The 25625-nt window shown below is 46.4% G+C and overlaps 2 protein-coding genes and 1 long non-coding RNA gene across 4 annotated transcripts in view; 1 reads left to right on the forward strand and 2 right to left on the reverse strand.

Annotated features, from left to right (window-relative positions):
* Positions 1-9934, reverse strand: part of RAB6B (RAB6B, member RAS oncogene family) — a 65938-nt gene extending 56004 nt beyond the window's left edge. The window contains exon 1 of the mRNA XM_081910630.1: positions 9559-9934. Within this exon, the coding sequence (XP_081766756.1) occupies positions 9559-9628 (70 nt within the window). The 5' untranslated portion in view covers positions 9629-9934. The remainder of the gene's footprint in view (positions 1-9558) is intronic.
* LOC309369659 lies at positions 1752-23949 on the forward strand. The gene is made up of 4 exons (XR_014168233.1): positions 1752-1840; positions 7710-7978; positions 13269-13338; positions 23060-23949. It is a non-coding gene; the product is annotated as an uncharacterized lncRNA (long non-coding RNA).
* Positions 23228-25625, reverse strand: part of SLCO2A1 (solute carrier organic anion transporter family member 2A1) — a 57312-nt gene continuing 54914 nt past the window's right edge. For both annotated transcript variants that reach the window (XM_081910410.1, XM_081910411.1), the window contains exon 14: positions 23228-24145. In XM_081910410.1, the coding sequence (XP_081766536.1) occupies positions 24025-24145 (121 nt within the window). In that variant the 3' untranslated portion in view covers positions 23228-24024. The remainder of the gene's footprint in view (positions 24146-25625) is intronic.

Below are 25625 nucleotides of genomic sequence, written 5' to 3' on the forward strand. Positions count from 1 at the left end.
GTTGATCTGGTTTAACTGGATTGAGGAAGATATTTGTGGAGAACAGAAGTCTTTAGTTAAGATCCCATTGATAACGGCTACAATAATTTGGGCTCGCAGATGGAAAAACCCAGAAGCTCCATCCATATGGGAATGGATACTTGAAGTGCTTAGAGTTGGCACTTTGACAGATTGATCCATTATGAGAAATGGAAGTACCAATAATGTAGTTTGCTGGAAGGTGGTTGTGTTTTGTAAACTATTCAAACATGAATTGTGGAAATAGCAGACTGGAAGGAACTTTATTTCTGTAAATTGTGAATAAAAATGTTTTGAAAATAAAACCACTGTTTGTTTACAAGATCTGGAAATAAATCAGTTTGTTTTACTTGTCCTAGCAATTCATTGGGAATTATATTTTCATATTTTGAGAGGGTTTTTAAACCTGCCCTTCAGTGCATACCGCATAAAAAATCCACCCATAAACTAAACATTGTGTTATATAAAGACACCACGTGAAAACCACATTATAACCTCTAAGGGGAACAGTAATAATCAAAGCACAGACATTAATCAACTGCAGACCAAAGTTAAAATGTCTTAAGAGCTCCACCCAAAAAACAACAAACATGGTGCCATTTCCTCATGTGTGGTGCCATAATGAAAAAGGCCCTGCCCCTGCTATCTGTGAATTTCTCGAATCTTACCAAGAGGCCAAAAAGCAAGGCCTCAATGGATGTATCCTGATCACCACATCAATAATTGATTCACAAGGTCAATATATCTTAAGGTGTTAGGATGCTCCCCTTACTATCTTGAAAGCCAGTGTGTTTAGAGTGTCAGACTAGGGCCCAGGAGACTGGGATTTAATACCCACTCAGCCCTGAAGCCTACTGGGTGACTGTGAGCCTGCAAGGTGAAAACAGAGAAAAGGAAAAGCATGGACACCACCCCGAACTCCTTGGTAGAAAGGTGGGCTAAAAATGTAATAAAGCATCCATCTTGAGTTACTTTCAAATCATAGGTGCTGTTCCATACTGTGAAGGCATCTCACAGTTTACTCCAAGGAAATTAGAGAGGTATTGATTACTCTGACCATCATGGGGCAAATCAGAGGTGAGGGGAAAACTCACAATAATGGGAGTGGGTGGGCGTCTTTTCTTCACTTGGACTTATAAGATTATATCAACAAATTGAGTTTAAAGTAAGCTAACAGGACATTTTCTCTCCGCACTGGTAATCGCTAAAGAAAAAAAAGTGAATGGCATTAGTGCCACAAGATGGTTTTGACAGCTTACAATTCCCAACTCCCCCCACACCCTGAGCACCTTCCCTGAAAATCATCATGACATGCAATAAATATCCCAGGACACATTTGGATATTATTTTTCATACTGCAGTTCTAGTTCTAGTCACCTGAGTCACATTTGCTGAATTTGCAGTACAAGCTATTCACCTCTAGCAGCTATGCTATGCCACATCACTGAACAATATTCCCATACTAATGTGCTACAGGCAGACACTTGCAAGGCTATGCTTGCAATTGTCAGACATAGGTCTTTACCAGCTGCTCGAATGCAGATCTGTTTGTCAGTCTTGCTTCCTCCCCCAAATGCTTTCTGCCTTGTATAGCTAACTTAAAACACAATCCATACCTTTATGCAATTAAAGAGTACCATTTGTTGCCTTGCCCCACAAGTTCCAGAACTGTTATTTCCAGTGAGAAACTAAGCAAGTTTGTGGATCCGTGACGTCACAGGCATCAGCCAGTCAGCACCCAGTGCACACCCAGTTTCTCTGGGAAATTCAAAAGAACTGTTTCCCCCAGAACTCAACCCTAGAGAAAACCATACCACAGCATGTGAGTAATCCCCACAACTTAAGCAATATTTTGTCTGTATGCAGCCAGTGTTATAGGTAGCCAACTTCATAAAGAATAAAGGCCTTAAAGTCTTAATATGAATAAAATCTAAGAGAAGCCCTTCAGAATCAGCACTATACACACAAATTATCAAGCTGCAGGATATAATAATCAGCTGTGTAAAAGTTCACCATAGAAATATATCTGGTGAGTCTACAATTTGGTGATTAAACTAAAGGTTTGAATTTTGACCTCACAGCAAGTAAGTACCACAAATTACCTTGATTTCCAATACTTCAGGGGCCAGTTTTCACCCTCTGGCATCCAGGGCCACAGTAGCGATGTTTGCCCTGGATCTCCCACACCTGTACAAGCCACCTTTCAACTGTGTGTGGAAGGCTATTGTTATTGTTCATTATTATGGTATGCATTTTTGTGTTTTCATATTGTAAACCACCCTGTGATCTTCAGGTGAAGGGTGGTATAGAAACTGAGGTAATAATTTCCTGGAGCGGCACTACATTGGGCACCAAGACAAAGGCCAACTCCCAGGCTACTGTGGTGGCCAAATATGCCTGAGGCAGCGCATCTTTGTAAGAGGTGATACAGTACAGGCCACTTTACCTCAGACCGAAAGCTGGCTCAGCATGTTGAGTATAAAGCTAAAGTGTATCTGCTGCACATACCTCTGAGAGAGGCAGGCTAGGAGTATTTTTGTCTGTGGGGTCAGACTTCCACCACCATCACTCCTCAGGAAAGTCATTATCCCCAACAGCCACACAGTGCAAAAAAACGCTTTTGGAATATATACAGCACAAGCATGTCCTATTGCCAGCCATTTCTGAAGGTTGGAACCCTTTTCCCTTTTCTTTAGGGCTATCATACTTCTTCCTTCCAGAAAAGACACAAACTTGCTAATAATCCATCTTCCTGCTTTGTTGCCTTTGTTATCAAGCCCTGCCAAGCATCCTGCTCAGGCACAACACACCAACACACACTAAAATCCAGTTTTTATAAGGAATGGTCCAAAACTTGAGATGTCACAACCATCACAACCCTAATAAATAGCTCTGTGCTGTGCATGCAAAGACTCAATTTTCAGAATCATTTTGAAAACCTGAGCCCCACTTCCCTTGCTAGGGCATATACATGGTTATATAAAAGTTTAGCATCTTACCCACCATTTTTATATTAATTCCTCTCTGAACAGTACATAGAACCAAGGAGTCACCTGCATGGAAGCAACTATAAATAAGACTGGGTGGGAGGAACTAAGAGTGTGAAATGAGGCTTCTTAGTGCTTTAATCAACCCTCACTTAATATTCCAACCAATAACAGTTCATTGCAAAGGTTACCGATACTGGGAGGCACAGTCAACTCAAATAGCCTAGTTGCTTTGGTCTGTATTATCTAACGAGCTACAAACATTTTGTTACTTTCTACACATTGCTATACAGAGCAATCCTATACATGTCTATTCAGAAGTGGGCCTCACCGAGTTCAATGGGGCTTGTTTCCAGGCAGGTGGGTATAGGACTTAGCCATATGGCAGTTAGCCAGTGGCCTGGATCAAACAGCAACAATTCCTTCTAGGTGAATAAGATGGTTTGTCAAGGAACCACTAAAGAGCACTTGGTGATACTTGAACATGCAAGCATGCAGGCTGGTAATAAAAGAGACCACAGGCTACACATTTTACTGTATAAATAAATGCAGCTTTGCAAATGCTAAAGGTCTAGGGCAGGCATCCTCAAACTCGGCCCTCCAGCTGTTTTCAGACTACATTTCCCACCATCCCTGACCACTGGTCCTGTTAGCTAGGGATGATGGGAGTTGTAGTCCCAAAACAGCTGGAGGGTTGAGTTTGGGGATGCCTAGTCTAAGGCAATCTTCCCCAACTTGATACTCTCCAGGTGACCGGGCTATAATTCGCATTATCCCTGACAGTTGTCCACGCTGGCCTGGACTGATAGAGGGCACCAGCTTGGGGAAAGCTGGTTGAAAACAAAACACAAACATGCTTGCAAAAAATCCACTCTGGAGAACAGGGAATCCACCTCGCTGTGTGTGACTTAAACAAAAGGATGCTCAAAGTGAGCATTTCTAAGGGTATGTGCACACGCTTTGCACCACATCTATAGGGAAAGTGTGGAGTCTTTGTTCCTAGGTAGTGAGGCATTTCACGCTATCTACTGGAGCAGGGGATAATGCCATACATCAGTAAAGAAGAACTTGTGGTCCTCTAGATAGTACTGGACTACAACACTCATCACTGGCCATGCTGGCAGGGGCTGATGGGAACTGGAGTCCAACAACACGGGTCACCTGTTCTCCACCCCATCATACATTAACCTGCCTCAGGGACCTGGCCAGGAGAGACCCATCCCTTTGTGCCTGATTCTTGCCTCAGTCAAGAAAGCCTCAGGGTGTCCTGCCAATATGTGGACCAGCAAGCACTTCCCCTTCTAGATGGCTAGCAGTGGGGGTGGTTCACAGAGAACTGTGCAATTCAAATTGCATTTTGAATGCATTGCGTAAAAACCACATTGCAGAGAAGAGAAACCAAATGACCTTGGCACCAAACAGGCAGCTGCGTTTCAGACAATTGTGCTGGTTTTATATTATTGATCAAAAAAGAACTTTCAGCTGATCAATTTTTTCCATCTGTGATTATTTCCCTGCTTCCCACTCCCAGTTTCACAGCACCATTACCTGTCCTCAGGGCAAAAAAAGGCTAGAGCAATTGGCTTTGGCTTTCTCCTCCCTTATCTGTCTTCTCTGACTGTTGCATCTGCCTGTTGCATTGTGCTTTGAGCTTCATGTCTGCTGCATGTTTATGGGCTTCCAAAGATTAAGCTTGAGATGGAGGCCCCTGAATATATCCAATACTTTATCTGTTACCTTGCTATGAAGACCTTCAATGCCATCCATAGGCATATGCTCCTGAGTGAAAGGAGGAACCACATAGATTGGAAGGATCAAGGGACTAACTATTTGGTTCCTCTAGAAGAGAGATGAGGGAAACACCAGGTGATGATGGATTCTAACCCCTATCAGCCCAGCAGAGCCAATGGTCAGGATTGAAGAGAACTAAACTCCAGCATCTGGGAGGACCACAGATTAGCCATCCCTGACCTAGAAAAATAGTCCATTTTTAAAAGATAGTCTTTCCACCTTTATTGTTTTTTTAAAAAAGAACTTTTGAACTAGCCGTTCTTCAGCACATTACCTTCAAGAGGACATGGCAAGCAACTCAATGGTTTTTACTGAGTTTTTACTGAGCTTGCTTCTGTGCTTTTTATCAGCAGCAGGAATCTAGCAGGCAAAGCTTATACTGACATAGAGATCAAGCTGCAGAGAAGGTTTCTTCACCTTCATACCAGCTGCTATTAATGGCACAAGGAGCAAGCCCAGAAAAAAGGTATGGCAGCCTTACGAGGAATGTCTTTGAAAGAAAGCCATCCTGCAATTGTCTGACAAGCTTAAAAGATTGCTTGAAGGAAAAGGTATACTGTACTGTCCCATTCATATCTTCTTTGAAAGATGGGAGAGACAAGAGAAAATCAGACTAGGAATGGCTTAGTGATTTTTTCTTCTTCTTCCATGAAGATAAACCAAGATGTTAAAATATGCATCTATTTAAATAAATCAGCATGAGTCAGCCTCTGCAGTCTGGGGTCCTCCAGATTTTGTGACTACAGCTCCCATCAGCCTCAGCCAGGGAAATAAAATCCAAAACATTTGGAAGGACATAATATTGGCAGAAGGCCAGCACATGTATAGAAGGAGTGATCCTTCTCAATTCTCAAGAGATGCCAGGGACATTAGCTTGATTTGGAAGAGTAGGAAGTAGTCTGGCCATTTCTGCACTACAAATATAAGCCAGTTTCAAGTCTACTTAAGTGCCTCGTGACATATCATAGATTTGGGGGCTGCAAGGGGATTACAGCATTGTTTCAATGAGTTTAGGTAGGTATTTGTTCCAAGGAAAAATGTTAAAACAGCATATTCATTAGAGATATGAACTAATGGAAAGAGCTCCTGATGTGGACACCTAACAAAGACACACAAATAGGAAGCAATGGTTTAAAAGCATTTGATCAAGAAGATGAACGTTAGTGTACTAAATTTCAAAAGGGAAAGGTTCAGTGGGATGGAACTAAGAATGCATTTGCCTACCACACCATTTGCCTGATTAATGCTCTGACCATTGTGTTTACAGAGATGAGTGCCCTTTCTTTCTTGTAGTAGACACTGCTTAGTTTCTTGAAAGAGTTGCAAGCTGTGGAACTCAAACTTCCTTGAAACCATGCCCTCTCAGGTAGAAAGTTAGCAGGTGCTGAAGAGGGTCCAGTTCAGAACTGATCTCCCCGCCCCGATAAAGACTGCAAAACTGATAAAAATTTAAATGGGGGAGGCGAAGGACTAAGCATTTTGAGTGCAGCTGCTCCAGATAGCAATTCAGAGAGGCCAAAGAACCACAGGTCAACACGAAAATGCCAAAGACATCTAGAAGTCTCTCAGCCAAGAGGGTGAACTGGGAATGCTTGGTTTTAGAGGATAGAATCAACATAGCGAGCATAACGGAAACATAGTGAAATGAAGAGAACCAGTGGGACATGGTTATCTCCAGATACAGAGTCTATAGATGGCATAGCTCTGTATGCCAAAAGGGGCATTTTCCTACACAGAGTCATTGTGGGTGGTGATACAGGAACCCAAAAGTAATTTAGTACTGGTATGTGCTTTCATCCCCCTGATCAAAATGCTCAGGGAGATATTGAAATGGTATCAAGGAAGTATCCAAAAGAGGGAATGTTGTAGTTATGGGTGACTTCAACTACCCTCACATAGATGGTTTACATATGTGTTCCAGTCATGAGAAAGAGATAACATTTCTAGAAACCCTAAATGATTGTGTCCTAGAACAATTGGTCACAGAACCAACCAGAGGGGCAATGACCCTGGACCAAATCTTGAGTGGCACCCAGGGCCTGATGTGAGATAATAAGAGTTATTGAGCCAGTTGGGAGCAGTGTCCATAGTGCTATTAAACTAAACATACATGCCAAGGAAATCCAAAATGGTCACATTTGACATCAGAACATGAAACATCCCCCAATGAGGGGACAGGTAAGGAAGCGGAAAGGCAAAGTCAAGAGGGCCAAATTACTTGGGAGTTGTTTAACACAGTATTGGAAGCTCAGTCAGAGTGTATGCTACAGATCAGGAAATATACCATGTGTTAGGAACTGCGGGGCAGATAGTAGTGATTAGAGCGGAAGTCTAGGCCTAAGACAAAATAGAAACTGACAAGTCGCCAGGTCCGGATGGCACCTGAGAGTTCTCAAAGAGCTCAAAACTTCTAACAAAAAAAAAAGAAAAAAAGGAGGTGTCCTTCAATCAGTCTTCATACCCCCAAACTGGAAAGTACCCAATGTAACACCACTTTTCAAAAAGAGATCCGGGAGCCTCCTGGAAATTACAGGCCTATTAACTTAATGTCCGTCTCAGGTAAAATGGAGAAAGTATAGAAGAACAAGCCTTGCTGAAGTACAGCAAGCATGGCTTCTGCAAGTGTAAGTCCTATCACAAGATAGAACTCTTAAAGTTCTTTGAGAGTGTTAACCAGCATATTGATATAGGTGATCTAGTTGACATAGGTTACTTGGACTTTCTAAAAGCTTTTGACAAGATACCTCTCCAAAAACTTCTGAGTGAGACTTCTATGAGGAAACGGTGGCAATGCTTGGGACGTTTTGGTTTAGAGGAAAGGTAAGTAAAAGGAGATGTGATAGAAGTTCTCTCTGTGTGCTGTAGGGTCAAAGTGGATAGAAAAATGTTTTTCTCCCTCTCTCATAATACTAGAACCCTTGAACATCCAATGAAGCTGAACGCTGGAAAATTCAAGACAGAGAAGAGAAAGCATTTCTTCGCTCAGAGCATTGTTAAACTATGGAACTCACACCCACATGAGGCTCTGATGGCTACCAATCTGTATGGCTTTAGAAAAGGATTACACAAATTAATGGAAGAGGAGGCTATCAATAGCTACTCACCACAATGGTTGTACCTCCACTGTGTGAGGCAGTATGCTTCTGAAAACCAGTTGCTAGGTATACTAGTTGCTACCACAGGTGAATGAGTGCTATTGTGCCCGTTTACTGCTTGGGGCTTCCCGCAGCCATCTGGGTGACTGGTCTAGTTCAGCAAGCTCTTCATATATTCTTAAAGTTTGCTCCCCAAACACAGGGTCATGTATGTGGCTACCCAGCAGCAACAGAGGAGTTGGGGAGGCACATCAGGTTCATAGGCAATATGTCATTTGCCAGGAGGGCAAATAGTGGGAGGGGCCTTCTGATGCTCTTCCCAGAAGCACCTGACACTAGTCTACCCTATGGGAAGTGAGATGCCTGAACAGGTGGATCTTTGATGTGATGAAGAGCAGGGCTGTATATGTTCAGAGGCATGCCAAGATTTCACATATCCCAGAGGTGAAATTCAGATTCTGAATTGGGCAAGGGGAGAGAGGAGGAGTAGAATGTTCATTGTGAACTGCTATATCCTTTTTTATTGTAAGCTATAATATTGTAAGAGACTTAAAGTCGAGTCCATGAAATGCCTAGAAAAGTAAAGCAAAACAGATCCTGGAGGTTGAGGTTTCAGCCCTGGGGCAGCTGCCCCTCTGTTCCCCCTTGGGGTTGCAAATTGGACCAGGCAGATGGATCACACATGCAGAAGGGGTTCTGGCCACTCTCCTCCCATCTGAGCTAGCTGGGGACCTCTGGGCCGATGAAGGGATGGGGACCAGAAATGGAAAGCTGGGAGAGAGCATCTCCAGGTGGTGCTGGCTATTGGCTCTGCCTTCAGAGCCTGGGCAGGTATCTATCTAGCCACTGGGTTTTAATAGGAAGGAAGGGGGGGGGAGGGGAAGACTCAGAGTCTTGGCCAGCAGCAGGGTGTGTCTTCTCTCCCGGGCCTCGTTTTATTTGCGCAAATCCTTCCCGGGGGCGGTGGGGGGGGGGGGAGGACAGAAAAAAATCGCCTCGTTAGGAATTTGCCTGTTTGCAGGGTGGGCAGGGAGAGAGAAGAGAGAACACATCTTCAGATAGCCCTGGGCTGGCTACTTCCCCATCATCTATTTTCCAAAGGTGGTGATCCCCCCCCCCCCGTCGAAAAAGGGCACATTATCGTCTCCTTGTATCTCTAGCAAGGGCGGGGGAAGAGACCCGGTTCTCCAAAAAGGCATCCACACCATGCGATCTAAAGCTGCTCCTCGCTTATCATTCCAGCGCCACTTTGATCTCCCCGTTTTCTCCTCCTATACCGCAGGCAGCAATTCCTGGGCTAGAAGGCTCTCCTCGCCCACCCCACCTCTCCGTGGGCATCCTCTCCCTCCGCACCACCCAAGAGCGGCGTTCTCACCCACCCGGCCCCACAGATCAGACGGCGAAGCCAGGAAAGGGTGGGGGGGGAGGCGGGCGGGGGGGGGCGCCCAGCGACAGAAGCGCTCCCGCCGGCAGAAGTTGCCGCAATGCAAGAGGCAAGCGCGGGCACCTCGAGTCCATTGCGGAGCGCGGGGCGTCGCTCCGGAGGCTCCGCCGCCGCTTCCCCCTCGCGGCCAAGGGCTTCGCGAGAAGCACCTGCCGCAGCACCCGGCGCCGCCGCCCACACCCTTTGGCCAGGAAGGGCGCCGCGCCCGACGGCTCCCACTCACCGCTTTGCTCCCCGAGGAAGACCAGCTTGAATTTCCTCAGCGGGTTGCCGAAGTCTCCTCCCGCGGACATGGTGCCTGGCTCCGGGGAGAGGGCAGGGCGGAGGCGGGGGGCAAGCGGGCGCGGCTGCAGGCGGCTCGGGGAGACCGGTCGCCTTGGGCCGTCTGGCAGGCTGCGATTGGGGCGCTCTGCAGAGGGGGAGCCGCCCGAGCGGGGCGCAGCCTGCGTCGGTGGCCGGGCAAGGGCGCGCGTCCACGGCGGAGAAGCAGCGCTGCTGCTGCCAATGCTGCTACTGGAGATGCCGGAGCCGGCTCTGCCCCTGTCGGCTCTCGCCCTGCCTCGCCTCTCCCGTCCGCGGCGGCGCCTGCGCTCTGCCCCTTTCCCGGCTACTCTGATGTCATGCTGGAGCAGCCAGCAAGCCAATGCGGTGCTGCAGGAGAGAGAGAGCGAGCGAGCGAGCGGCGCGGGTGGGGACGTACCAAGACGAGCTTGCTGGAGGGGCGGGCCCGTCTGGAGGGGGCGGGCCCGCGCCGGTGTGGAGGCGGCGGCGGGGGGACCTGCTGCACCTCGCCCGTCGGGGCCCAGCACACGACTACGTCCCCGCCGCTGCCTCACGCCCAGCAGGTGTTTCTCCTCCCCACCCCCTCCCACGCACTCCCCACCGGCACCTGCTGGGGCTGAGCAGGTGGGAAGGAAGCCACAAGTGTGTCTCTGCGGGGGGGGGGGGGATGTGCAAGCAATTGGGCTGAGACGGATGATGAGATCATCCCCTTGCAATCCACGTCCATTAATCCGGAATTGCAACCTCCCGCTAGGTTTGCTGCGCTTTGATTCCTACAAATCCTTCGCAGGGATTCCCGCCACTCTTAAGGGGGCTTTAGACGGCTGCCTTTCTTGAAAGGAAGGGCCTTCTCTCAGGGGCGACCGAGCACCCGTTTTGCATGCAGATGATCCCTGCTTCAAACCCTGGCGTCTGCTGGCAGAGGTTGGGAATCCTGGAGAGCTGCTTCTGTCAGTCAGAGCCACGCAAGGGTGCCCAACAGGGGGTCCTCCAGATGTTGCCCAAAATCCTATCAGCCAATGGTGAGGAATGATGGGACCAGTAGTTTGGCAAGGTCTGGAGGGCAGCTGGTGCAGATCAGGTATCTTCAAACCTTTCAGACCCAGCACCCACTTTCAACCCAAACATGCATTTCTTAATCTTTTACTGTATATTACCATGGTATATTAGCTCCTGCCAACCTAGCAATTCGAAAGCACGTCAAAGTGCAAGTAGATAAATAGGTACCACTCTGGCGGGAAGGTAAATGGCGTTTCCAAGCACTGCTCTGGTTCACCAGAAGCGGCTTAGTCATGCTGGCCACAGGACGCTGTACGCCGGCTCCCTCGGCCAGTAAAGCGAGATGAGTGCCGCAACCCCAGAAGAAGAGAAGAGTTTGGATTTGATATCCCTCTTTATCACTACCCGAAGGAGTCTCAAAGCGGCTAACATTCTCCTTTCCCTTCCTCCCCCACAACAAACACTCTGTGAGGTGAGTGGGGCTGAGAGACTTCAGAGAAGTTTGACTAGCCTAAGGTCACCCAGCAGTTGCATATGGAGGAGCAGAGACGCGAACCCTGTTCCCCAGATTACGAGTCTACCGCTCTTAACCACTACACCGCACTGGTTCTCTGTGACTGGACCTAATGGTCAGGGGTCCATTTACCTTTTCCTTTAGCATGGTAGGAGTGCTCCTGTTGTGACCCACCAGGGACCAGACCCACTACCCCATAGTCGCCTTTCACTGGGCGTCCTTTCCCTTACCTTTACCTGACCCACTAGTTGAAGACCAAAAGATAATACTGATCTAGATAGACCAATGGTCTGGTTATTTATAAGGCCACTAAGTAATGTTTCTGTGTTGACAGGGCAGGGTGGACAAAGAACTACATACTGCATTTTACCCCTTTGGTGTCTTCATTTCTGGGATGCCATCAGGGCCCAAGATCTACATCCTCAAGGAAGGGGCAGAGAGATAGTGGGAGGACCTTGAGTGAAAGACAGGAAAGTGGAGATCTCTCAGGGTGAGAGGCTGGAACCACCCTGAGACCTCCAGGTATAGGGCGGTATATATATTCAATAAATAATAAATATTAAAAATAAAAAGAGGAAAGGAAAGCTGAGAGCTGGGAGGGAAGGAACTGTCATTTTTGGTGGGGGTGGAATTATGAGCTAATTCTGTGCAGAGTTTAGACACTTGTGCACTATTTCTGCCCTTTAGATATCCTGCTGATGATTTTCCTCTCCCTCATTTTCCTCAAGGCTGTTTTTGTTAGATAGGTAGTGCATTTTATAGTTGTACCCAATGTAAGTCTATTATGAGACTCTGCATTTTGCAGGGGCTGTGGAGTTCATTGCCTGAATGAAATGGTGTATAATTTGTCATTGCTGCTTGGCATGGCTTCATTATGTATTGCTTATGATTATGAACTGTATTTATATAATTTTGGTATTGTATTGTATTTACTTAATATATTTCTATCCTGCCTTTCTCCCAAGTTGGGATTCTAGGTGGCTTGCAATCCTTAAAAACATCAATTATAAAATACAGAATAAGAAAATCCCAAACAGGTTAAAAATAATAATCATGGCTGGGCAAGGACTTCTTGTGAACTGATTTGGCAATGCAATGAAACATCCTGGCTGGTGGGCACAGTAGCAGAATGACCAGGTACTCCAAAATCACAGAAAGAGAAAGGGCTGGCTAACAGACACCTGTCCATCTTCTAGCATAATTCCCTACTCACTCTATACTATATTTTCCCGTCCTGTAACTGTCATAATTATTCTTTTCTTCCCACGCAATACTAGCAACCCCCAATCACAGAATCCGACAATAAGCAAATCCACACTCACTCACCCACTAGTCCTATAAGGGTTCATTCTAGGATAGAAGCCTCTTGAACCTTGGTTGCCTTCCCCTAATTTAAGCATAAGAAGATATATTAGAAATCACCTATACCCTTCCTAAAGGAATGCCTCCCTCTCACCAAGGAGTGTCCATCAGTCAAACACAACCCAATAAAAGCAAAATAAATAAACGGTGAAGGGTGTCACCACTGTCATAAGCCCAGAAGAGCACCCCAGAAGGTGTCACCCAATAAGCCACAGGTGTTTCCTGTCCCCCCTTCTTAGGATTCTGCCAGGACTTAGCAAAGCAAAGGCTGTAAGGTTGCCAGGAAAAGGGTAGGATGGGGAACTCAAAACCTCTTCCCATCTCCTGCACACCTTACAGCAACCAGTAAGTGTCTTCATGGCATATCTCATCCTTACAAAGAATCCTGGTTGCATGCACCATTTTCAATTGAATAATGATATCGTTGTTTGTTCTATATCTCGTGGTGAAACTTGGGCAACAGATTAATATAAAACATTATTCTGGATCATGCACAGTTCATCCATTTGGTTTTAGGCTCACTGTCAGGCCAGACTGGGGAACCTGCAGCCTTCCAGATGCTGTTTTTGGACTTTGATTCTTGTCAGCCCTGCCCATTGGCCACATTGCCAGGACTGACCGAGCCTGGAGTGCAACAGTGTTGGCCACACAGTTTCCCCACTTGAAGAGAAAGCTAAATGGGCTTGTCTGTGCTGCTTGAAGATCCCTAAGGGCTCTGGCATCATAGGGAAAGCACAAATATATGCTTTCTTTCTTTCTTGGTTTGTTTCCTGCAGGCTCCAGGAAGAAATATACTTTGAAAACAATAACACAATGATAGATTGTAAAGGAAAATGCATATTTTAGGTAAGGTTACCAGATGTCCCCATTTCCCAGGGAAGTCCCCGGATTTACAAATCGGTCCCCTGACAAAATCCATCTATTTAGTAGGTTGAAAAGTGTCCCCGGATTCATTGAAAAAAAATCTGGTAACCTTAATTTTAGGTAATCTTATCCTCAGCCAACAAAAGACTCTTTCCAGCATTTTGTCATATGCTTTGATCAGTATGATTGAAAGTGACTTGAGTGATGAACTAAGGAGAAATGTTCAGTGGCTTAAGTCTGCACCATTAGGTCCTTCTCCTTACCCCCAAATATTCAGACCACAATCTCTTTTCATGAGTGCCAGATCATCTTCTGAAATAGATCCAGGAGCTTCCTCAAGTTTTGTGCTCTTTGTGAATTATATATGTATTTACTAGTAAGATGCCTAGCAAATGGTGAAAATGTGTCTGGAAGCATGGTCATAAAAGTGGGGAGGGAGTGCCGCTCCCAGTTTTCTTTTGTTTCCAGCATAGAGATAGGATAAAGATTAGAGTGATTAGGAGTTGGAGCTTCTGGTACTGAGCTGACATTTGGCATGACACTTCATGTGTACACATACGTTGGTCTCCTTCTATGTCTCCAAGGAATTGTTGGATTGGCACTGAAAATTTAGAGTGGCACCCATGTTTAATACAGGACCGTATGTTTCCATCAGACTTGTACAGGGACCAGAACTGGTTTCCAGCGGGCTTTGCTCCACATAGCTTTCCTCCACAAATAAAATTGTCCTCCTTTCCAAAGGAGTGGAAGGTTTTTAATGTGCTCTCAGTCCTGACTGGGAGCCTACTTCTGGTTTCATAACAGAAGTTAGTCCCAGACCATATCACCTTTGGGGGAGATTATTGGCTGAAAACTGATGTAGGGTGCACATACAGATAAGAAGCATGGTGATGGATCAGGACGCTGTGTGGCTGCTTCTCCTTCAAAGCAAAAGTGTAAATAACACTGCATGCAGTTGGGCCCTAAGAGGCATATCATTTCTTTGCTCCCATCAGAGCTCTCTTTAAAAAAAAACCAAGCTGTAAGCATGCTGTTTGTAAAGCATGAATAGTTTGATCCTTAATCTAAAGCAGGGGTCTGCAACCTTTAAGACAAAAAGAGCCACTTGGACCCGTTTCCGAAGGAAAAAAAACTGGGAGCCGCAAAACTAACACATGCACTGCCCCCATGTGACGTCACAGCCAGTACAGCGCCCGCCACAGTGGGGAGTGTCGGGTTGCACAATGCGCCTCCTCCCTTCGCTAGTATCTGCCCCGGAGCCGCAGCAAAGGTGTAAAAGAGCCACATGCGGTTCCGGAGCCGCGGGTTGCAGACCCCTGATCTAAAGTATGTTCTGGGCTAACTGGTGAAAAAGCTTTATTAAAGTTAGAATCATTGCACATACTGAAGAACAAGCTTTGCTGAACAGTGAAGAGGGCTCAGCATTGCTTCACCAAAGGGAAAATTGCCCCTGACTCACCAATCAGAATCATTTGAGAGTGTGAAGAAACATATTTGGTAGGGATTTGATACCAGGGGCTCATTTTGAGGTTTTAACAAAGCCGCTAACCAAAGTGTGAAAAGTGAAGGCAACGGGGGTGGGGAGAAAGGTGATGCAAAGGAAGTAGGGATTTATATTGCAGCTGGTGCTATTTTTTCATAAATGATCTGAGGCCGGGCACTAGGGTGAGCAGTGAAACTGCTAAATTGTGTTCCGCCACAAGTTATTCTGGATAGAGTAAACCCAAGTGGTCCATGAAGATCTCTAAAAGCACTGGAACCTATGCCCTTCCAAAGGTTATTGGACTCTCAATTCCAGCCAGCCAATGGTAGTCCAGCAACATCTGGAGAGCCACAGGTTCCCTGTCCCTGCCTAAAACTATCCTGCCAAACACAAGGGCAAATGAGGTTCATATATAAGCAAAATGATGCTCATTGTGGTAAAACACTCCCAGCATATATTGGCAATATTTTGGGTTGTGTATAACTCAGTGAAAATGTCACATGTTGCAATGGTGACGAAGTCCATTTCTGTGTGAGGGATTATTAGGAAAGTGATTGAAAATAGGGTGGCCAGTATTGCAATGGGGACCTTGTGGTTGCACAGAGAAAACACTTCACACAATGCATAGTGAACTTGTGGAATACACTGCCACAAGATATGATGCTGGTCCCTGGCCTAGATGGCTTTAGAGGGGGACATATATATTTACACAAACGTACAATTGATGCGAAAAGAGGCTTCTGAGCAGTTTACAGAATATAAAAACCAGTTACACAACGTTATTAAAATACTTAATTGAAAATGTGCCACAATTAAGATGTGCAATAAAATGGTACCATATAAACATCCACAATTAAAATACGTGGTTAAAAACAATTCCGTTAAATCACAGCAAATAAAACAAGAGACTCGGTTCAAGAGATCAAGTGAATGCTTGCATGTGCTGAGCACCCTCCAGCCAAGGAAGGGTCTGATAGCAATTCTTTATTGTTAAATGCGCTTACTTACAGCAGCTCCTAAGGTATCGCAGACGCATATGCTTCTAGCATCCAGGTCTAGGCAGCTGTTCCCAGCTGTTCCCTGCCTGTGAAGCAGTTGCAGCAACAGTGGGACCATGCTCCCCCCTCCAGCTTATGAACCCTCATCTGATGGGGTTTGCACATGTAACCTGAGGCTTCTACACAGAAGTCATCGCTGTTCTTCCATCTTCAAGCGCCACCTGGTTCTAGGAGACAGGGCAATGGATGGTGAGGATTCACACCTCAACTGAACAGCCTCTTCTTCTGCGTCTGACACATTCTGCACCTCCACCTCTGGCTGCTCTGACCTGTCCTCTTTTCTTCTTTCTGGCTCCTGCTTCATGAGCAGCACCAAACCCCATACATTGCTGGTCTCTTCCCCTGGGTCAGTCCCCAGCCCCTTGCTTCTGCCACACATTCACCACAAGGACAGCAGATCCTGGATTTACCATATTTTTCACTCCACAAGATGCACCTGACCATAAGACGCACCTAGTTTTTATAGGAGGAAAGGGGAAAAGCCCCTTTTTTGAGGATCAGCTCAAAGTTGTTGAGCTTTGCAAAGGGAAAAAATCCTGTTTTTATGGGGTTCAATTCAGAGTTCTGCAGCTTCTTTAGGAAAGGAAAGGGAGCCGTTTCTACAGTTTCCAGACAGATAATCTAATCATCCAGTCACATGTCGCTGGGAAAACAAACAGCCTCCATCTGCAGAACATTCAACAATGGAGGCCTGGGCAAGGGGGCGGGGCCAGCGATCGACCACACATTCGCTCCATAAGACGCACAGACATTTCCCCTTACTTTTTAGGAGGGAAAAAGTGTGTCTTGTGGAGAGAAATATACGGTAGATCTTTATTTCCCCCTTGTTCCTGGTGTTATTTCGCCACTCCTTCTTCCTTGGCAGGAAGTGGGGGTGCCATTTTGTGGTGCCGAAATGTATTGGGCCAGCCAATGCATCACTTTTTATACCCCCTGATCAGTTGGTTCTAATGTTTGTTGAAGAAGCACTCAGGAATGACCCTGCGAAGGAAGCAATGGCGTCGAGCTCTTGGAGAGTGCATTTTCATCAGTAAAAAGGGAGAGTGCTTTAATTCACTTTATTAGTGCTCATAGCAGTCCCTGTCAAGGACAGAGGGCAGTATTATTATTCAGATGAGAATGTGAGGTTGCAGTATCGTGACTTTGCTTTTCGAAAGCCATCTACTATAGCAAAGCTGGGAGCTGGATGTTAATTCAGACCAGAACCTTCCTTCCAACCCTGAATGACCGACTTCTAATTTTAAAGGCTGATCTTTCCATCCTCCCACTTTGAAATATGATTTCCTGATTTTGGCTTTGTTCTTCATTGAAGTTTCCTAGATAGGAATAAATCTGGGAGGGGGCTGCAGGAGGTCACGGCTTACTGAAAGAGAATATGCTTTGCATATAGATATTCCCAGGTTTAGTTCCTGGCATCTCCATTTAAAAAGGGCCAGGTGTCAGGTGATGGGAATGAGACAGGCTGAAGACCCCAGATAACTGCTGCATTGCCAGTACTGGGCTAGATAGTGTGATCTGTGCTAAGGAAGCCTCCAGTATTCCTTACTATCTCAACCAAGCTGCCCATGAGCAAAGCTTGTAAAATCACAAAGCAGCATTTTATTGGGAAGCCAGTTCCTCTACAAACTAAATTACAGTATACTTTGCAGAACCCAAACTGCCAGATTCTGACCTAAGTGCCTTTAATTTATTTATTTCATAAAATGCATACACTGCTTGATTGCTGCTGTTGTTTTTTTAAAAAACCCTCAAAGCAAGTCCCACTTGCAGTTTTAAAACTCACTAAAACCAGCACTCCAAAAGGACTATATCACCATAATTTAAAGTTAAAACAGCTTGTGAAGTCCTAAACAGTGCTTCCCCCCCCCCCTAGAAAAATGGGTGCCGGTTCTCACCATGAAATTGTTGCAGTACATGTCACACTTTCTAACAACAAAAAATGAGGGGCTGGTACTGCATACCCTTGAGTAAAAGGTAAAGGTACCCCTGCCCGTACGGGCCAGTCGTGACCGACTCTAGGGTTGCGCGCTCATCTCGCTCATGAGGCCGGGAGCCGCGCCGTCCGAAGACACTTCCAGGTCACGTGGCCAGCATGGCGAAGCTGCAACTGGCGAGCCAGCACCAGTGCCGCACATGGAAACGCCCGCTATAAAGCGGTACCTATTTATCTACTTGCACTTAGGGGTGCTTTTGAACTGCTAGGTGGGCAGGAGCTGGGACCGAATGACGGGAGCTTACCCCGCCGCGGGGATTCGAACCGCCAACCTTACGATCAGCAAGTCCTAGGCACTGAGGTTTTACCCACAGTGCCACCCTTGAGTACCCCCCGAAAAAAAGCGCTGAATAATTTTTAGCTCACCAAATTGCCATGTCCCAAGTAACTAGGCCTGCCTCAAAGTAAAAGTACTTTTAAAAACCTCAAGTAGTTACCAAATAAGATCTAGGCCCATCTGACTGATGAATGAGCTAGTGTCTGCTTGGTAGATTTGTAATATTTAGCAGTACGTGTTTAGCAAGCATATTTTTCAAGCAATTTAAGGTCTTGCCTGATCTGCCTGAAAACCCTGCATCTAAGAGATGCAGCAGCCCAGATTTGGCAAAAATTGATCTCCAGTCTTCAGCACCAGCCACTCTCATACCACCACCATCCTGGTCTGTTGTTATTGTGGTATCCAGTCAGGCGAATGAAGTGCAGAAAATGCCTACCTGCTTTCCAGGACAGCCCCATCCCTTAGTTGTAGCTATTGCAAAATAGGCCATTGTTTGCGGAGCTGATGAGAACACTGGTGTGGTCGGCTAAGGCTATTATCTTACCAAAAAAAATCTTGTCTGACTAGCTCAGCAGCCTCTTCTTCTAGATTCTAACCCTCACTTGATACGGGAAGGGATCTAAGTGTCATCCAGACTGACCCTCCTAAGCACATAACAAAATTTTGAATAGCTGTGGCTTTTCCTTTTCACTATAGCAATGATGGAAGAAGTTACAGTTGAGGAGCTCTTCCTTTCTATGCGAAGCCTCAAGGTAGCAGACTCTCCTCTCTACACCTAGACCTTGTATTTTCAGGGCATACCTGGGCTAGAAACTTTTATAGGCTATGTACAGTGCAACTGCCATGACTTCCCCCAAATAAAGGATGGGGAAGTGTGGGCCTCTTGGTCAGGAGTAGCCAACACAGTGGTCTTTGGGTGTTATTGCACTCCATCTCCCATCAGCCCCCAGCCAGCAGGGCCCATGGTCAATGTCATAGACTGTCTGGATGCAGAGGAATGTTGGGAGGCACGAGCTGAGGAACCCCCGGGGGAAGAAGACTCAGAGCCAGGGGACTGGTGGTGGGACAAGGATGAGTGGTCAGAGGGAGAAGACTGGGAGGAAGAGGCATCGGAAGCTGGAGAGGTAACAGGGTGTAGTGAGCAGTGAGCGGCTGTGACAAAGAGCAATCCCAGAATCAGAGGCAGTAGTGGAGGCTCTTCTTTACTAGTCAGGCTGGTGAAGAAGCCAGGGTGTCTCCCCTTCCTGCTGCGACCAGTTCCCTGCTCCCCTGGTCTCCCAAAACCAGAAGAGGTATGAAGAGGTAGGCGCAGAGACAGGCATGGCAATGGCGTCTCAGATTGCTTGGAAAGGATCTGGGGGAAGAGAGCTATGGGAAGGTGTGAATTTCAGTCCCCACAACTGCCTCATAGGAGCAAGATCTACCAGGACGAGTTGCTGTGTTCACTGGCCCCAGCCTCCTGGTTTCCTTCAATAAAGAGTTAATTTCACTGATGCTGTGTGATTGACTGCTGACCTCCTCACACCCGCTGTTGACAGTCAAGGATGATGGGAGCTGTAGTCTAGCATCATCTGGAGAGCCACAGGCTCCTCAGTCCTCCCTTAAGTTACAGCCTACATAATTTGGATTCACCATGGATCCTCCCAATAACAGGTTTGTGAAATTTGCTTTCCTAAAAGGCTTAGAAACCCAACCAACCAGCCAGCCAAATGCACCTGGAAACAAATCGCAGTTGGAAATGAGCTACTGGCTGATGCTCAGTTTCCTCTGCAATTTTATTCCTATTGCTCTGCGGCAAAAAACCCCCCAAAACAACCCAAGCCATAATAATAGCGGGTGCTCATGGGGGAAAGAAACAGCTGGCAAAAATCACAAGGAGACGAGTAAATGCAAAGGAGGTTAAGTGAGTTGCTATGATTGACTGGTTATAAATATATGCCTAAAAAGCTCTTGTGACTCTGAGTAAGCAAAAATTTGCCTTTGGGATGTGAAGAAGGGCAATGGCATCTGCTGGAGCTTGAAAGAAGAGGCCAATCAAGTCATGGCCATGCATATAGGGCTGGAAGTTGCTCAAAGGTCGTTCAGTTCCAGGCTCTCACATTCTAAGGATACGGAAAAGATTATCTTAGATGTTAACTGTGGTGTGAATTGCTATAGGCAGCCTGAAAATGGCTGGGATGGGTGGCTCTTGAGCCCAGACCTCCAGCAGCCAGTCTTTGGCACCTTGTCTTCTAGGCCCTCATCAAATCAGACAGAGGAGGCTCTGAGGGTGAAGGGTGCCACCAACTGCATAGCCTAAACACTGTCCCAAGAGCACAAGAAGAGGCCTACGGGATCAGGCCAAACCCCCAACTTGTCCAATATCCTGTTCTCATGTGGAAAACAGATCCTATATGAGAAACCACAAGCAGGACCTGAGTGCAACAGCATTTGCTCCCCTTGTCATTTCCCAGCAACTAGTATTCAGAGACTGAGTGCCTCCAGCAGTGGGGCATAGCCATATCATGGCTAGTGCTCTTGACAGAATTGTCCTCTAGGAAAGGGTTTATTCTTTCAAAGTTGTCCCAAGCTGGTGACCATTCACTACACCTTGTGGGAGCGAATTCCATAGATGAACTAGGTGCTTGTGTGAAGAAGTACTTCCTGTTGTCTGTCCTCATTCTTTCAACCTCCAGTTTCATTGGATGTCACCAGATTCTAGAGTTATGAGAAAGGGAAAAGAAACCTCTCTCTGTCCACACCAACTGTCCCCTACACACACTGTCTGGTCAATAGGAACATGCCAGCTTATAAAACTTTCTCATACAAGGGCACAAACAGGACAAAATGTTAGGTTTATGAATGAGGAGTCTGAGCAACATTGGGACTGCAGGAGGTGGGCAGGGAGAGTTTAACTCTCTCGCCACCTCAGTCATGGTACCAATGGAGGTTTCCCTCATGCTGCAAATAGCAGTTGGGGGGGGGATTTCATCAGAACCCCAGCCAGGGTTGATGGGCCCTGAGCAATATGTCCACCACCTCTGACCTACCCACCAATGACGTGAAAATGGTGGCAGCCTGTCCCCAGCTTTGCTTGCTATGAAATGTGCCCTTAAGAAACAACAGGATAGATATTAATTGTGCTTAATGTTGTGTGTACTTCTCAAGCCAGGGGTGAGAGTGCACTGGATGCAGAGGAGGAGGAGGAGAAAGTGGACAGACAGATGGGTCGTTTTGCCAAAATGACTCTCAAACTACTGAGTAAAAGTATTCCCCATAAACTACCAAGTAAAACTATTTTGTGATGATTGTCAGAGAAATTGCAGAGAAGTGGCCCACTAAGGAGATACCTGCCCGAGCCATTAATATGTTCTCCAGCAGTCACCTGTTGATTCTGTTCACCCTGTCCTATTCACTCTCCAATCAATATTTGGATTGGATTTGAAGGAGGAGTTGAAGTCATGACTTGGAGCAAGTATTGGGATGCAGGTGGCACTGTGGGTTAAACCACAGAGCCTAGGACTTGCTGATCAGAAGGTTGGCGGTTTGAATCCCCACGACGGGGTGAGCTCCCATTGCTCGGTCCCTGCTCCTGCCCACCTAGCAGTTCAAAAGCATGTCAAAGTGCAAGTAGATAAATAGGTACCGCTCTGGCGGGAAGGTAAACGGCGTTTCCATGCACTGCTCTGGTTTGCCAGAAGCAGCTTAGTCATGCTGGTCACATGACCCCGAAGCTGTTCGCTGGCTCCCTTGGCCAATAAAGCGAGATGAGCGCCGCAACCCCAGAGTCGGTCACGACTGGACCTTTACCTTTACCTTTATTAGTCTAGAATGGACCAATGGGCTGATTCTGTACAAGGCAACTTCACATGTTCCCAACACCAATCTACAGCAATATATGCAAACTAGCCACTAGAGGGAGACAACTGCACTCTGCCAACCTAAATTACACAACTTCAGGCAAGGTCTTCTCACAGGTCCGTTTATTGCCCTGGGCATCAGTCAAAACTTCATCAAAACTGAACCCAGGGTGGCTTAAGTATCAAGGCAGGGATACGTGATCTTGTTAAACTGAGTAGATTGAACTGCAGGTTTGTGGGAGAGAACAACAGGATGATGGAAGCACAACTATCCCTCCTTTGAGGAACACACGGTTTTCATACTAATTTGCCAGAGGAATTCAATGTACAAGAATGGAGAGAAGACACTGTTCTCTTTTTTCCACCCTTTTGTTCTCAGGGATTGCAGCTGAGCTCATGTAAGAGCCATGCTGGCAGGGGCTGATGGGAATTGTAGTCTAAAACATCTGGAGGGGGCCAGATTGGCAAAGGCTGCTCTAAGCCAAGGTTCCCAGCCCACAAACACCTGTCTTTTCACCCAAACATTTTCTGTTTTACAAAAGGCATTAACAGTGCAGTATTACACAAGTTTACTCAGAAGTGTGTGCAGTGGGGCTGACTCCCATGTAGGCAGGGCCGGCCAGAGACCCTTTGATGCCTGAGGAAAGGTATGTCACTGATACCTCCTCCCTCAGATCTGGGCCTGTGTCCTGGCAGGGAGGGAGGAGACCAGTGGCAACACAGCTCCGGCGCCTTCCACTGCAACGCCTTGCATCTTCTAGTGTCTCTTGAACAATATCTCACAGCTAAAAAGGTTATAGTGCCACCCAGTGGTACTTTGGTTTATCATGGCTAAATTTCAATATACCTAATCTACCATAAATCAGAGATGTTAAAGATGTTGGTTTGTTTGAGCCTTAAAAATGTAAACAAATTCTCCCCCGCCTCCCCCTTTTTGGAGGGCAAAGTAAAGAAACACAAGGTATTTTCATTTAAAAAATAAAGACACTAAGGTACTTTCATCCTCAGATATGATGCAATTTCCTGTATTTGAAACAAGCCAATCTGTTTTAGAGAGGATTCGCTGAATGGAAATTTTGATAAGCTCCATTCCATGTATCCCAAGATCAGACGTGGCATCACTATGGCAACGGAAAGGCCTGGAGGCAAGGAGAACGCCAGGAGTCTACTCCTTCAAACACATACACAAATAAATAGAGATCAATAAAAAGCATGAAGAAATCGGGGGAAGTTGATTTTATTTAAAAATTCAATATATATATCACAACAACTAACTTTATACATTGAGTGGAATTTACGTCCACTCTACCTGTGTAACGGAGGAGAGGGGAGAAGAGAGAAGGCACGAAAGTGGGCTGGCCCAAGCAGAGTTATAATCCCCGCCCCTCCTCCTTGTTCCATACCTTGGTCAATCCTGGCATAACGTAACATGCTTGCTGGAGTCGGTCCATACAGGGAGCCGCTGGCAAACAGAAATGGTCGCTCCTCACCAACTTCAAATGCTATTTACACGGTTCTCTTAACTTCATCCGTTTTTGTGTGCCATTCCCTACCAAAGGACCTGCTTGCTTTTCCTCCAACCCATCTGACCTATCTCCTCAGAAGAATCCTCCACATGTTGAGTCTGTCACGGGGGCTGCAGAGTGCGTACTCTCAACCCCAAAGATGGCTTCTCTTGCTGTAATTTGCTGGCTGCCCCTTTTTCTTTCCGAGGCCTGGGGAGATTTTCAAGGCAGCTGCCTCTTGAAAAGGTTAGCCAGCTGCACTGGCTCTTTTTAACACTGATTAGGTGCTTGGTCACTGAGAGTCCTGTTTGTTCTTCATTTGACAACATGTCCCTTTAAGCTGAGCTACCCACGGCAGATGCTGATAATGCAGAGTTCTAAAAGTCCAGCTGCTAATATGAAATGGTTCCCTTACAGTTTTATTTTAAAAAAACAAAAGGCACAAAGGCCGAGTATTGTTAGTAAATACAGGCATGGAACTAAATGGCCATTGAGATGGGTCTGGTTGCGGCGCTATACAAGGCCAGCAGCTTTGTCTTGCACGTTGTATTCCTTGTTCTTCGTCACCCTCCAGCCGATGACGGTTAAGAGAAGGATGCCAATGATTTTGTAACCCACTTGGAGGCCTAGGTATCTGTGCCAAAGAGAAAAGAGAAGCAGGAGGCAGACACAGTGAAACTTGAATGGAACAGACCTTGAGATGAAAGCAACCTTCTGTTTCAGAAAGGCACCCAGAAACAGACTGAGTCCTCAGGGACGCAAGTGGAATGGTAATCGGGCCTTAGTAGACTAAGTACCCAGACTGCTAAGTTGGATTCTAGAAAACTTCAGACAAATTCACACATGCATGCAGTTGCATGAAAAGGAAGTTTCTGGCACTGGGTGTGTTCTCCTTTGTGGAGGGCAGGAGGGAGGTGGGGAGTTGCACACCTTTGCCCTTTAAGCACCAACAGCAGAGAATAGCTGACTGGGGCTGGCCAATGAAGCACATTCAATCTTTGCTTTCTCTATGCTGAAGTCAAGTTCCCCATTTTGTCGGTGTGTGTGTGTGTGGGGGGGTGCCTTTTTAAAAATTACTTTTGCTTGGGCAGGTTTGCAGATGTCAGAGCCCTGCGGGAGTATGGCACCCATGATGAAAGCAGGAAGTCTGGGGATTGTGGAGAGAAATCCCTTCTCCTCCAGTTTCTCCTTCCTAGCCTCAAAATAAAATAAAATAAAGGGGGGCGGGCTTTCACCCACAATAATCACTCTCCTCCCTTGAGGGATGAACAGCCACCACAGATTTGACAGCCACAACAGGAAGAGCTTCATTATGGCCTGGCACCGCGTCAAATTATTATTTTCAGCAGAGGCAGCTCTCCGATGCCACTGGGTGTCAGTGGCGTGTATTTGCAAATCCTACTTTGTTGTTGGCAAACACCCATCTATCCAAGAGAAAGGCCTTTGCAACATTCCTCTGGGTGAAGGGGTCCTCTCTTAGGCACTGATATGGAAATTTCTCTTCTAAGGAAAGGGAATGACTGCAGGCTTCCTATGGCATAGGCTCAGGGGGAATTCCTGGAGCTCTAGTCTGGTCCGTAGACCTGAGTCATGCAAGTCTTTCCTAAAGGATTTTATTTTTTTAAAGAAAAAACCAAGAACCATGTAGAGGATGCCAAGATGTGTTCACGTATTGATGGCCTCAGGAGCTCAGATAATTGGGTCTCCCATGAAAACAATACATTCCGTAATTCTCAGGTTCAGCAGGGAGGGAGTTTTTCTTTCTAAATCACAGCCTCAAGGCTCAGCATGATGCAGCTGCACACACAGGTTAAGAGAGCAAGAATGGGAGTGCAGGGTGGAGAGGACGTGAGGATTCAGGCAGCAACCAAGCAAGCCTGACAAACAGCTGTCAGCAGGGATAACTGCAGCCATGGGCTCCAACATAAACAAAGCCACATTACAAGCAGGGAGCTGCCTTGCCGACCCTTCAGCCCTATTGATTCCTAAGGGTTAAAATAGACAATGCTTCAGCTCCAGATCTATGCCCTAAGTGCAGGTGGCTTTCTGAACACGAACTGCCAAGCATGGCAAGGGATGGTGGAGGGATTTGGAAGAGGAGTCTAGCTTGGATG

The sequence above is a fragment of the Podarcis melisellensis genome (genome assembly GCF_964234715.1).
Source record: "Podarcis melisellensis genome assembly, chromosome: 5".
Lineage (NCBI taxonomy): Eukaryota > Metazoa > Chordata > Lepidosauria > Squamata > Lacertidae > Podarcis > Podarcis melisellensis.